The sequence below is a fragment of the Maniola hyperantus genome, chromosome 2 (genome assembly GCF_902806685.2).
Source record: "Maniola hyperantus chromosome 2, iAphHyp1.2, whole genome shotgun sequence".
In the NCBI taxonomy this organism is placed as follows: Eukaryota; Metazoa; Arthropoda; class Insecta; order Lepidoptera; family Nymphalidae; genus Maniola; species Maniola hyperantus.
Genome location: NC_048537.1, coordinates 11247852 through 11261516, shown reverse-complemented (window position 1 = coordinate 11261516; position 13665 = coordinate 11247852). Strand labels below are relative to the sequence as shown.

General features: G+C 39.6%; 2 protein-coding genes across 6 annotated transcripts; one reads left to right on the top strand and one right to left on the bottom strand.

The window, feature by feature from the left end:
• Positions 1-120: 120 nt before the first annotated feature.
• On the top strand, positions 121-7549 carry 14-3-3zeta (tyrosine 3-monooxygenase/tryptophan 5-monooxygenase activation protein zeta). Of its 5 annotated transcripts, none has more exons than XM_034978448.2 (5): positions 121-280; positions 5062-5397; positions 6102-6225; positions 6722-6885; positions 7120-7549. In XM_034978448.2, the coding sequence occupies exons 2-5, from the start codon at positions 5098-5100 to the stop codon at positions 7273-7275; spliced, it is 744 nt and encodes a 247-aa protein (XP_034834339.1). In that variant the 5' UTR covers positions 121-280; positions 5062-5097; the 3' UTR covers positions 7276-7549. The 5 variants fall into 5 exon arrangements, with proteins under 5 accessions (XP_034834339.1, XP_069362434.1, XP_034834328.1 ...); XM_034978437.2 differs by lacking the exon at positions 6722-6885 and adding an exon at positions 6476-6639 and having other exon boundaries at positions 122-280; XM_034978441.2 differs by lacking the exons at positions 121-280; positions 6722-6885 and adding exons at positions 385-567; positions 6476-6639.
• A 294-nt stretch (positions 7550-7843) lies between these two features.
• On the bottom strand, positions 7844-12107 carry LOC117990916 (bombesin receptor subtype-3-like). The gene is made up of 2 exons (XM_034978423.2): positions 11756-12107; positions 7844-9454 (listed from the first exon to the last, which is right to left on the bottom strand). The coding sequence occupies exons 1-2, from the start codon at positions 11913-11915 to the stop codon at positions 8562-8564; spliced, it is 1053 nt and encodes a 350-aa protein (XP_034834314.2). The 5' UTR covers positions 11916-12107; the 3' UTR covers positions 7844-8561.
• Between the last annotated feature and the right edge of the window lie 1558 nt (positions 12108-13665).

Here is a 13665-nt window from a genome sequence, read left to right as displayed (position 1 = left end):
CTATTTTAATATAATCGATGGGAAGTTACTTTAGACTCTATCCTTGTCTTTCCGCATAATTTTATGAAGACAAAAAGTATTTGATAATCCATAGAGAATAGAAATCACTAGTGTTGTGACTGTGACTCACAAATGGCCGACCTTCTTTGAGAACCCTGTTCCGTTTTTTGTTTCCCCTCTGGCCCCGCCGCCGTCAGTGTAGTGTATCGGTCAGCGCAAGAGAAAATTTGAAATTGTGTCGCAATTTGCTGGCTTAATTACTTTATATCCCTTCAAACAAGTAAGTGATTTGCGATACTATACAGTGCCATCAATTTTGTGAATTTCTGCAGTGTTTACTTCAAATTATTGTACGACATACATTTGTGACTGTGACGCATAAAAGGAGTGTCCCTTGCAGCAGCCATTTTGGCCGAGCCGGCGACACGGTGTTGCAGTGCGGTTAGATTTTAATTCAGGATTTTTAGCAATAGAAAACTATTGCTAATTCAAATGCCTTTAAATCAATATAAGTAATTTCTTTCAAAGCTATTGAACAAACTTCGAGACCCGGTGTGAAATTTAACAGTAAGTGGGTTTTTGGCTCTTTAGTAGTTCAGTTGGGATTTCGTTCTTTTTGCTTTAATATGCATCTTCCTGCATTGTTTCAACCAGACTATTAATAATACGTTGCTCCTGTGATAAAGTAATCCAAGCATTGGTTAGTTAGTTGTATAAGTGAGTGTGTATCACATTAGTGCGTCGTAGTTTTGCGTTGCGTACTCGGTCACGCCGTTATCTTTGTCGATAACGATTTATGTCATTGAAGGCGATCGGCATTTAAGGGTTGAAGTGAAGGCCACTTTTGAGCTAAAATCTTAGTGTTTAGCTAAGTGCCTACAGAGATAAAGATTGATTATTGATAGTTTGAAGATTGAGGCTCCTTGTGAGCTGAATATTTTTGAAAGCTGAAAATTGCTTTTTTATGCCTGAAGGCGAGGGCCGAGGCACGTGCGTGTGTAGTAGAAGTAGGGTTCTAGTAGACAAACTAATCAATTCATTGATATCATTGTGCTAAAGTTAGGACCTCACTAATATTGTATATTAAATCATTTACTTTAATTACTATGAAAAAGAAATGAATGACTCATTAATTTCCTTGATCCTTTTTAGTTACATGAAGTTACAGTTCTTGGAAGGAGTCGTTATCAGGAAGTAATTAAAGAATGTGATCAAAACAATATTTGTTAGCCATGTGGTCAATAGAGAGGGTTTTTGATGTAATTTTTTTGATATCTGATAAAATCATTGATAGTTTTTGCTTTACTTGAGTTTCCTTGCACTGATGCACAGCATTATGACAATAATTTATAGGACTGGGATATAGGACCTAAGAGAAAGAAAATTATTATTAAATATTCCTTAGAAACAAACATTATAGAAATAATGCCTCTATGAGCCTGCATTCATCTGATATTACAATATATTATTATGCAGTGTAGGATGCCCATTGCCATGTTTCACAGCTAATTTATGCACATTGTACACACTGTAAAGGTCTACTAGCAATAAAACTTGCAGAAGCCAACTGTTATTGTCATGCCAATAGTGCTGTTTCTGTTGTACACAATCACTAAACTAAAATGACAGGTTGAAATATATTCTATCTAGCCCTTTCAAAAGCGGAATGGAGTAGCACTAGATTTAAACCTCACCTTCCAATTTAGAGATTTACATGTAAATTTCTGCTAATTCTAGCTTTTAAAATTTGTACAAATTGCCTTGCTGCAAGTGTATTGCATGTGACTCGCCAGTTCTAACTTATGCAATTTTTATTGCTAGTGGACACTTGGCTTACAAGTAGCTTTAAATAAAGGATGGTATTTGCAATGAACACTTCTTATTGACTTCAGTATATCTTAGTCTTGAAATATCAGGAGATAAGAATTTTTTATAACTAGATGGTGCCTGCAACTTTTGTCCATGTGGTTTTTGGTTATTGAAAAATCCAGTAGCAACTCTGAATTTCCGGGACTAAAAGGATCCTAATGTCACTCCCTGGGCTGCAAGCTATCTTTGACTCTGTACCTTTCAAAATAAATTATACGGATGGGCCGTGAAGACATTTTCGCATTTATAATATAAGCATGGATTTTTTTTATTGTACCATTTCTTGTATGAAAAAGTAAATATTTTTTAAACCATCTTGTACAAGTCGAAGTTTTATCTGACTGCTATGAGTTTAAAAAATTTCACCTAGGGCAGTTGCATAATAAAATTGGGAGTTATAGAACTTTGAAAGTAAAATGAGTTGTTTTAGGGTTCTGTACCTTAAAAGGAACCTTTATAGAATCACTTCACTGTCTGTATGTTTGTTTGTGTCTGTTGATTCAAGGAATTAAGACCTATAGAGCAGTGTTTCCCAATTGCAGGGTCGCGACCTGGTACCAGACCATCAAAATAAAATCCAGGGTCACAACATTCCTGCATTGTTTTAAAAATATTCCCAACTATCGATAATATTAATATCAATAAATGTGTATTATTTTACCCAATGGAACCAGCCCCCCAATTGTGTAAGAAAAACGTATTCATTGTTATCATCATCGTCAACAAATTCTGCCCTTTGATTGGCTGTGAAAAAATGTAATTACAGCGAATCAACCTATCAAAGGGCAGAATTTGGGGGGGCTGCTTGGGTCTAAAAGTGTTAAGTGACCCACTCACACGAAGAGGCAATGTGAAAATTACCGGGCCAAGGCAGAACAATGTTTGGGAAACACTGTTATAGAGTACTTCCCCTTAACCTGGCATCAGGAAAGGTAGGTAGCAATGTCTCATATCACAAGTAAAGGAAAATATCCAAAACCCCTCTGAATTTCACAAAAAAAAAATTAGTGTTCACAACTACAATTAGTTTACTAAATCACATCATAGATGGCACTGTCCGTCATTAACTTGCAGTGTTGTACAGCTGTTAAGAGCGTTAAAGGGGAATGCCGAGATTCGGCCCAAAAGTGCCCAGCATAATTCTTATTGTGAAAGAATCATATAATATTAGTTCCAAATTTTTAAGTTTTTAATATTTATATATGATACATGTATTTAAAACCATTTATCAAGCGGCAAAACATTTCTATACGATACGTTTTAACAATTTGAAAATCGATCCTATGGAAAAAAAAGAATAAAAATAATTTGTAACATTAAAACCCTTTCTTTTTTAAATCCATATTTTTACCAATTAATTGCTGTATTATATACTGTTGATTCCATATAGTTTCATGTGTGGGCACCTTTGGGCCTAATTTACTATGGTCACGTGGCATTCCCCTTTCTATTAATTTTGTTTGAGATTCTTGTATGATGGTATGGAACCATTCATATGCGAGTCTTGACTCGTACTTGACTAGTTTTACTTTGGGACCATAATTTACCTTTAATCTTAATCATGGAGATTGGAGGTAGATGTGAATACTAACTTGTGCTACTCACTTTACTTTTTTGGTGATCAAAGTTTAACTGTGACGTAACTTTGACCATCTAATATGCAGCTGGTCCTTAAGAGTGCTTTTCATGGTCGCTCCAAGTTGGAGTGTGAGAGCATGCTATTGCAATTAACAGTTATGGGCGTGGCACACTCGAGAGCGATGTTTGGAAGTGTGAACAAAGCGAATCATCGTTATTACATTCATTTTTTGCAAATTAATTAATGTTTTGTAACGAACTAAAGATACTTGAAATTATTACTAAGTAAAGTTTGCAATTTTGTAGTTTCTTACATGGTTTATTTACGCATAAAGTTGGCTTAAAATTAAAATAAAAACCGACCAAGTGCGAGTCAGGCTCGCGCAACGAGGGTTCCGTACTACAGTCGTATTTTTTCGACATTTTGCACGATAATTTAAAAACTATGACGCACGATTTTCAGATTTTCCCCGAATGTCTGCTATAAGACCTACCTACCTGCCAAATTTCATGATTCTAGGTCAAGGGGAAGTACCCTGTAGGTTTCATGACAGACCGACAGACAGACAGCCAGACAACAAAGTGATCCTATAAGGGTCAATAGAAATTTAAATGTATATTTTACAGAAAAAATAAAACTAACGCTCATAATAGTTCTTTTTTATATTAACAATCAACAACCTCTACAAACTAAGTTGCGGTTCGATAACAAAAGTACGGAACCCTCGGTGCGCGAGTCCGACTCGTATTTGACCGGTTTTTAAGTGGTTTATATAACTACATAACTTCGTCAATAAATATAATTTTACGATATTTATTGTTGTTGGGCATAGATAAAGGAGAAAAATAGAACAATCGGCTAAATACGTTTATATGCAGCAGCGCGTAAAAAGTGTAACCTTAACTTTAAGAGCCACACCCCTTTAGTCATAGAAAGTTACCTTGTTCACAACTTTGTAAGAAAATCAATAATTATTGTTGAGTTTTAGATTGACTACTCTATTGTTTAATATTTTACTATATAGAAAGTAGGTAGGCATAGTGTAATATATAATGTGCATAGCAACATGATAAATTGGAAGATGGATTGATAGATAGATAGGTGAGGGTGGCTAGGACAAGGTAGGCGCCGGGTCGTCGGTGCGGGTGCGGGCGCTGGCTGGGCGCGAGGGTGGCGCGGTGCAGGGGTGCAAGGGGTGCGGCTGGGGCGGGGGGTGTGTGCAAGCGTCGCACTAGTCGTATTTCGTCTGGAGTGTTCATCCCGTGTCGCCGGATCGATACCGTTGGCGCAGTGTCGGCGTTCGCTGGCTCGACGTCGGCGCGGCCCAGTCACTTGCCCGAGTCTGTGAGATGCTGTCGAACCGATCGGACGCCGTTTCGATGTCGCGATTGGCGTGAGGGTCGCTCTTTGAGCTGCTTCTAGTTTTTACACTGCGCTAGTGCGCTCGTGAGCCTCTACCCAAGGTGCGCCGCATTTAATGATGACTCATACCCTATCGGATTCGCTTCGGTGAAAGTGACGCCCGAACGATTAGTCTTTCTGAGAATTTTCCTTGCGTTTCATCCGCCCAGGTGTTCCTTCCTCTCGTTTATGCTTTGTATGATTTCTTACAGGGGCATCAGTAATTTAGTCATCTCGAATCATCAAAGATGTCCGTCGACAAGGAGGAACTGGTGCAACGCGCCAAGCTCGCGGAGCAGGCGGAGCGATATGACGACATGGCGGCCGCGATGAAGGAAGTCACCGAAACCGGCGTCGAGCTCAGCAACGAGGAGCGGAACCTCCTCTCCGTCGCCTACAAGAACGTGGTGGGTGCCCGGCGGTCATCATGGCGAGTCATATCCTCAATCGAACAGAAAACCGAGGGCTCAGAAAGAAAACAACAGATGGCAAAAGAATATAGGGTTAAAGTAGAAAAAGAACTCAGAGAAATCTGCTACGACGTATTGGTAAGTGGTAATTTTCAAATTGTATCAACATTTTTTTAAATTGTGTTTCATAGTAGCGTTCATTTGAAACATTGAGTTAATTGATGTTATAGAATTTATTAAAAATGAAGTGATGTCCGATTAGGCTTCCTACGCGTATGACGTCATCTTATTTGCACTTTGCCAATAGGAGGGGTGATGTAAACGCTTGTCGCGTTAGTCCGGCATGTAGTACGTAGCTCGTCAACAGGGCGGGCTCTACAGAGGCGGCGGCGCGGTGACGTAGTGCGCCGCGTCACTGCGCGCGCTGCTAGCCCATCTTCGTTCGTTGCCCTGTCTTTGCCCATTACCTGAAACATTTTTCAATTTTAAAGAGTTTACCTTTCATTTTATCATGTATTTTTTTTATTGTAGCAATTCTAATATCAAAAGTGTGAGCTATTTTTTTCATAGAATCATGAAAAATCAATACAGCCCTGGTATTGACTTGTTTGCCATGCTGCTATTGTATGAGCAAAAGTTAAAAGAATATTTTTATTTAAACAGTTTGAACACTATTTAGCTATGAAGCTTTTCTATTTTTATTTCTATTGTTACTTACAACTTACAGTTTAGATTAATCCTCTTACAATTTTATCATCACTTCATTTTTTTCTTAATTCAATTTCCTTTGTCTAATACATATATTAAATTATGTTTGATAGTTAATCAAGTTTTTTTTTCAGGGTTTACTCGACAAACACCTTATTCCTAAAGCTAGTAATCCAGAAAGTAAAGTATTTTATCTTAAAATGAAGGGAGATTACTACAGGTACCTTGCAGAAGTGGCCACAGGAGAAACCAGAAATAGTAAGTTAACATTTGTATTTACATAATTTTTTGTAATGTGAATTAAGTAAATCAAAAAATTAGGTTGAGGTAATTAGGGCTCATAACTATGTTACTTTGCTAAGTTAAGCTTAAAGAGACATTTAAAATTAAATAATAAATTATTCTTATAATCATGTTAATCACCTCTATTTATCAAATGTTCTGGAGTTATTTATTAGCTAGCTCCAAATTGTTGTAACATGCCAGCTAACTCCTCTTTACATTGCAGCTGTCGTAGAGGATTCACAGAAGGCATACCAGGATGCTTTTGAAATAAGCAAGGCGAAAATGCAGCCCACACATCCAATCAGGCTGGGGCTGGCGTTAAATTTCTCCGTCTTCTATTATGAGATATTAAATTCACCAGATAAGGCGTGTCAGCTCGCCAAGCAGGTCATTATCAGTCGGTCCGCTCGGAGCTGGCCGGGTCGAGGTCATGTCGTGCTCGGGTACTAACGCGCTCGCTTGTCCGCAGCCGTCGTCGAGGACTCGCAGAAGGCCTACCAGGAGGCGTTCGACATTGCTAAGGCCAAAATGCAACCCACCCACCCCATCAGGCTCGGCCTCGCGCTCAACTTTTCCGTATTCTATTACGAGATTATCAACTCGCCTGCGAGGGCGTGCCACTTAGCCAAACAGGTTTATCAATTGCACAGAGATCTAGTGTGGTTTACCGATAACGTTATCCATTACTAACTGATTATATGTAGTCCATATCTTTAGATTGCATGAGAGAACTTTAAACTCTACCGGTAGACAAATTCACCTAATACTGTCTCGGCATGGCAATGTTGCAACGCAATTAACCTCGACCCGGCCAGCTCAGTGTCTCGTCTCACGGTCCCGCAGAGTCTCACCGAGCGTGTGTTGCAGGCCTTCGACGACGCGATCGCGGAGCTGGACACGCTGAACGAGGACTCGTACAAAGACTCGACGCTCATCATGCAGCTGCTGCGCGACAACCTCACGCTGTGGACGTCGGACACGCAGGGCGACGGCGACGAGCCCGCCGAGGGCGGCGACAACTAGGGCGCCCGCCCTGCCTGCGAAGTGGGAAGCGAGTAACATTCGAGAACGTCGCGCGGCGCGCCGTCCGCGCCCGACGCGAGCCGTCGCTTGTAAAAAAATGTTAAAAATGTCGTTCGCGGCGGACCTTCACGTTCCGTCTAAAATTAAATGTTATGTGTCATCTTTGACGGTTTTGTATTTCTGTATTTACACTGGATTACAGATATCGAGCTGACCTGATGAATATAAATATTTATAACTTAAGTTATTAAAATTACGGTTTCTTAAGTTAAAAGTGTTTTCCTTTATCGACTAGTGTTGCGCGCCGGTCGGCCCCCGGCTACATTCCTTTCGCCGCATGTCCGCAGTGAAATGGAGAATAGTTATTGCAATTGTTACAACTACGCCCGAGTAACCTGATGAACTTAGATTTTTCATTACTATTAACCTGCAAACATGTAATGGCTGTATTCAAATTAGGGCACAAAAAACTTGTTAGTGTCTTTTATGTGGTTTTTGTGATGTCCTCGACGTAAATATAATACCAAAGCGAATGTTATTGTTGACATTAACCATTTTGTTGTGCCCGTCACCGATTAACTGATAGCATTCTGAACTTTTCAGGCATTTATTAGCAAAATAGTTTTGTGATGGACGAATATTGTAACATTTCTGCTGCATTTTATCAGCCATTAATCTATTATATTTTTCATGTTTTCACCAATAAACTTTTGTATTAAATACAATTTTTAGTTTTAGAACCAATATTTAAATAAACCGCCACCTATTAACCCCAAAAAGATGTTTATCTAAACTATGTAATACTCGACGTAGTTTTCACCTATTCCAAAACCTAAAACGTGTTTGCGTGACTTACGCGTGACTCCCGTATTATTTTCAGTTGCATTTAGATTTTACGTACAGCCAAAATTGTTATACAAATTCTATGATAATATACTTAGAGAACGTTTTAGGTTACGTAATATGGTTTTTTTTTCCTAGCGTAAAGCAGGAACATATCGTTTGGTCTTTCTCTTAAAACTCATGATATTACTTAGTTTAGGTATATCATAGGGTTATAGGTTCATGCTTGTTCAAAATTTGAAAAAAATACAAAATAGGTAGTTTATTTTCCCATAATCATTAAGTATTGAGATTTTTAAAAAAACTTTACTAAAATTATTTTACTCTTAGTACCTACTTCGTTAAAAATTAATGCCGATATTTTTACTTACAAATTAAACCACGAGATCTTTATTACATACTAAAGCTTTTTGGTTTTTCCTTTCATACATACAATATTTCTTTTACACTTCATCGATGCTTCTAAATCCAAATGAAAACATTTTCAGTAATCCTGGTAGTAGACTTAGACACAATATAGGACGCAGCAATGTCGCAGCGAGGTACATAGCACTCAATATTAATTTTATTAATAGAAAATTATCACTAGCGTATTCCAAATCGATTTTAGTGTCTGCCGAATATAATCCATAAACGTAAAAAAGCGAACGTGGAATGCAAAAAATACCGTACACTAAAATCAACCATAGGGATAATTTCAATGCTGGAATAGTATCGCTTCCTTCTAATTTTATTGTCTTCTTTGATTTGAATTTACATATTATAAGAACACAGGCACTGGTTAGTATCAGAACTAGCAGAAAAAAATTGAAAAAAGCGACCATGGAATACATGTTAACTCGATGACTAGTATCCACTAAAGTACAGGCGATGACGTCTTGATCACGACGGACTGTAGTAGCTAATGTAAATTCTGGTATACTTAAGGATGCAGACAGCACCCAAACGAATACACTTGGTGGAGCTACTGGCACCCTTGTGTGTGCGAGACGATAGTCTACATTCATCGTACGCGGAGGCGTAGAAGTGTCACTGCTTGCTACGAGACTGTGGCGTGACGATCTTATTTCGTCGTCATCGTCGCGGTCACTTCTTTTATTCTTGAGTGTTATCGCTTTTTCTTCCAATTTAGCGGTGGCTAGAGTATGCAGTGCAATTGTAGCGATTAAGTACAGAGATGCCGTTGACGCGAATATGCACAGTCCTCGGTATGCTATGCAGAAATTTCTTCCGAAGATCCAGCTTCTTGCGTTGTAAGACCATATTTCGGGCCCGACGGAGGTTGCTATTAGAATGATGTCGGCGACTGCTAGCTGAATGATAATTGAGGACAACCCTGTAATAAGAAAAAATAAGTATACGTAAGTGTTACTGAATAATGATGAATGAGCTAAAACGAGACATCTAAGATAAAATTGAAGTGTCTGTCTGTAATTTCGAAATAACTACCTCTAAGCTCATATGGTTATTTGAACTGTACCTACCATAAACTGAATCACACGTTTTTAAAATTTTTGTCTGTCTGTCTTTGTCTGAACGGGCTAATCTTCGGGACGGGACGGCTGAACCTATTTTGATGGGACTTAACGTAGACTAGAGGATTGACCAAGGAGAGTAAATAGGCTACTTTTTAACTGATTTTCAAACAAAAGGAAGTTGTGTTTTTCTACCTATATAGGTAGGTACACCGAAATATCGCATGCCTAAATCGTGGTGATCCCACGGGATTTTTAAAGAATCATGCGCTTCAATGTTTTTACGAAATTTGGTACAGAGTTACCTTGCATCCCGGGGACGGGCTGTACTGATAGGCTACTTTTTGTCCTGGAAAATCTAAAGTTCCGACGGGATTTTTAAAAACCTAAATCCACGCGGGCGAAGCCGCGGGCAATCAGCTAGTCTAAATCAGTACCTACCCTTATTATAAATGCGAAAGTGTGTTTGTTGGTTTGTCCTTCAATCATGTCGCAACGGTGCAGCGGATTGACGTGATTTTTTGCATGGGTATAGATAAATACTTGGAGAGTGACATAGGCTCTTTGTTATCCCGGAAAAGCAAAGAGTTCCCACGGGATTTTCAAAAAACCTAATTCCACGCGGACGAAGTCGTGGGCATGGGCTAGTATTATATAAAAGGAAAAAGGTGACTGACTGACTGACTGATCTATCAAGGCACAGCTCAAACTACTGGCATGGACGGTACCTACGGACTACTACGCAAATGCGGAATATTCACATTAATTCAGACAGCCGCATTAATTTATGTGGAGCTTTTACGGGTGCGGATTCATATTTGCAACAAGTAACGACCTGCATAGAAAGTTCGCGGCATCAGAGAGAGGCGTGTGCCTAGCGCGCCTCGCGCGTATTTGCTACTTGCTATCTTCGTTCGCTAAATGACCAATCAAAAAGTGTACAATAATACCCAACAGGGATGTTACGGATATTCGCATCCGGAAATGCGGAACATTCGCATTAATTTCGTCCACGGATGTGAACTTCTAATAATCCGCATTCGCAGATGTCAAGATATTGGTATCCATAACAACCCTGTTAACTACTACGTGGATCTTATTGAATTTACTGAAATCACTGAAAAAAGTATTGAATACTAGATGATGTCCGCGACTTCGTTCGCGTGGATTTAGGTATTTAAAATACCTGTGGGAACTCTTCTATTTTCCGGAATAAAAAGTAGCCTATGTCCTTCCCCGGGATGCAAGCTATCTCTGTACCAAATTTCGTCAAATTCGGTCGAACAGTTGAGCCGTAAAAAGCTAGCAGTAAGACACACTTTCGCATTTATAATATTAAAGTATGGATTAGTATAGGAATATATTATCAGCGAATTGAAGAAGCCATGCCGTAGGAGCGAGCGACTGCCGCTTGAAAAGTTCTAGAGTGGAAAGACTACGAGCGTAGTATGTGGGACCTAGGGCACCCCGCACCCCCCAGTAAGATGGACCGACGCGACGGGAAGTTGCTGAATGAGGAACGTTGAGGACTGGTGTTGTGGCATTCTTTGGTAAAGGCCTTCAGCAGTGGACGTCCACAGGCTGAAATTACAGCCTTAAGCTGTGCTGTAATGATGATGGTGATGGAAGGAACCCTTCGTGTGGAGACCGACTCGCACGTGACCGGTTTAAAAAAACCAGTAGTTAATACAAATTTAGGACCGACGACGTCCCAAAATATGGGATTCGTTTTTTTTATTTGTTGTTATAACTGCAATAAAAATAGGTAGGTACCTACACTGAAATTTTTAACTCTACCTATTAGTAGAGGTTCGTTAGATACAACCCGCTAACAGACAGGCAGACGGACGGCCGGACAGCGGAGGCTTAGTAATAGGGTCCTTCGGATACGGATAACGGAACCATAAAAAAGAAAATTATCAGTGATGGGGCTGTGAGTTGTTTCTTCTCAGCCGCCAATAAGTTGGAATTCTACCTACTATAAATAACATTACTTCAAGTGCTTCAAGCTACAGTTACACAACAAACTTTCAATTTGCTTTAAAAGGCTGACTTGTAGAATTTTGACTTGTCACCAAAACGAGGAACAACTTTAACGAAGGCATAGGCAGAGTGAACTATAGGTTAGACCTAAAGTAACATGCAGTTGTAGAGCTATTTACCGTTTCTTGATCGCTTGAGTAGTGCAGCTAAGAGAGCGCAGTTGGCCAGAACCCCGGCGCCGGCGACGCAGGCAATATAAATCGCGACAACGAGTGGCGGGAACAGCGGTCCGTGCGCGGGTGCGAGCTCCGCCATGGCGTCGGCCGTCAGGGAACGCATAGGGATCAATGACTTGCGCTGCGTCACTTGCTCACTTGCGTTCTCCGCCGTCCCTCACTGTTTTTTTTGCCAGAAATGAATCACCAGTGTAAGTATTCTGTAGTTGGTAGGCACATATACGAGCAAGGGTCGGTTTGCTATATCAGCCAACACAGATATAAAAGTAAGTACATAATTATTTTATTCTATCTTCGGAGTTACAGTATCAACGCCGGAGCCGCCGCGAATATACTGAACATGGCATGGCATCGCGAGTTGTTTCTTTGTTAGAAATGTTCGCATTGCGTCTGCGAATATTATTTATAAGGAATAGGTATTTAGTTGTTTGTAGTCATTATTATTCATTACCCGCCTCGTTCTTCCTGTAGACATTGAGGACTGCGGGGCTGATCCGTTATGCAGTGGCTCGTTTTTTATCGACGATGGTCGATGACAGGTCAGCATTATATCTACTCGTATAGAGATACCTAGGTAGATTAGATATTGAACTGATAAAAGAAAAAATTTCTATGAATCTTACCTTAGGTACCACTGAACTGGTTCGGAATTTCTTCCCACCGAGAAAAACCAGCAAGAAACTCGGCCGTTACTCTTTTCAATATTGGATTGAATGATACCTATACAAACTACTAAACGCTTGGTGGTGCCCTATCCTAGACCCTACCTATGCCGTATTTTTTCTATCTAACAACAGTCTTTTTAAGATTCCGTACCCAAAGGGTGCCAACGGGACTCAATTACCTACTAAGTCTTCGCTGTCCGTCCACGTCTGTCTGTCAGCGAGCTGTATCTCGTGAACTGTAAAGTAGAGAGTTGAAATTTTCAGAATGTGTATTTCTATTGCCGATATAACAACAAATAATAAAAATTCAAAATGATCACCATGAAAATTAAAATGTGTTACTTATTTCTTACGCGATGGTACGGAACCCTTCGTGTGTGAGTCCGACTCGCACTTGGCTTGGCAAATTTTTTATTCTGTAAATACACCTAAATTGTTATAGTAATAATCTATAATATCTAAGTAAGTAGTTATACTTTTTTTTCTATAATAATAAAATAAAGTCTGTATGTAATTTCGAAATAACTACCTCATAATAAGCTCATTATTATGGTAATTTGAACTGTTCCATAACTGAATCACACGTTTTTAAAATTTTTGTCTGTCTGTCTGTTTGAACGGGCTAATCTTCGGAACGGCTAAAACTATTTTGACGGGACATTCAAAGACAAGTAGAGGATTAACCAGGGAGTAAAATAGGCTACTTTTTTAAAGGACTATCAAAAATTTTGTACATTACTTAGTGCCGCATACGGTAAGTAACTAATTTATCGTAACTCGCGGACCCAACTCCTCAACCCTAATGCTGGTAACTTCATTCCTAAATCGTGGTGATCCCGCGAAATTTGGTACTTACAGAGATACCTTGCATTTTGGCTACTACGGTTAGGCTACTTTTCGTCCTAGAAAATCAAAAGTACCCACGGGACTTTTAAAAACCTAAATCCACGCGGGCGAAGCCGCGGGCATCAGCTCGTAATAAATAAGATTTGAGGTAAATCATAAATTGACCTAGGTAATTAGAAAAATTGGTTATGTAAATTAACCGAAATAATGATTAGATCATCTCATAGAAATTCCTGTCAAAGTTCCTAATGCACCATAGGCTGAGACCACAACACTGCGATGCGAAAACGCAAAACGTCGCACAACGCACTCTGCACCGATGCGGTGCCGCACCGTACAAAC

Bases quoted from the DNA above. Each gene is read 5' to 3' on its own strand.
- LOC117990916 (XM_034978423.2), bottom strand. From the start codon at position 11,915: ATGCGTTCCCTGACGGCCGACGCCATGGCGGAGCTCGCACCCGCGCAC. The intron at 9,455-11,755 runs GTAAATAGCTCT...TTCTTATTACAG, and splicing joins ACTCAAGCGATCAAGAAACG to GGTTGTCCTCAATTATCATT.
- 14-3-3zeta (XM_034978448.2), top strand. From the start codon at position 5,098: ATGTCCGTCGACAAGGAGGAACTGGTGCAACGCGCCAAGCTCGCGGAG. The intron at 5,398-6,101 runs GTAAGTGGTAAT...TTTTTTTTTCAG, and splicing joins AAATCTGCTACGACGTATTG to GGTTTACTCGACAAACACCT. The intron at 6,226-6,721 runs GTAAGTTAACAT...GCTTGTCCGCAG, and splicing joins CACAGGAGAAACCAGAAATA to CCGTCGTCGAGGACTCGCAG.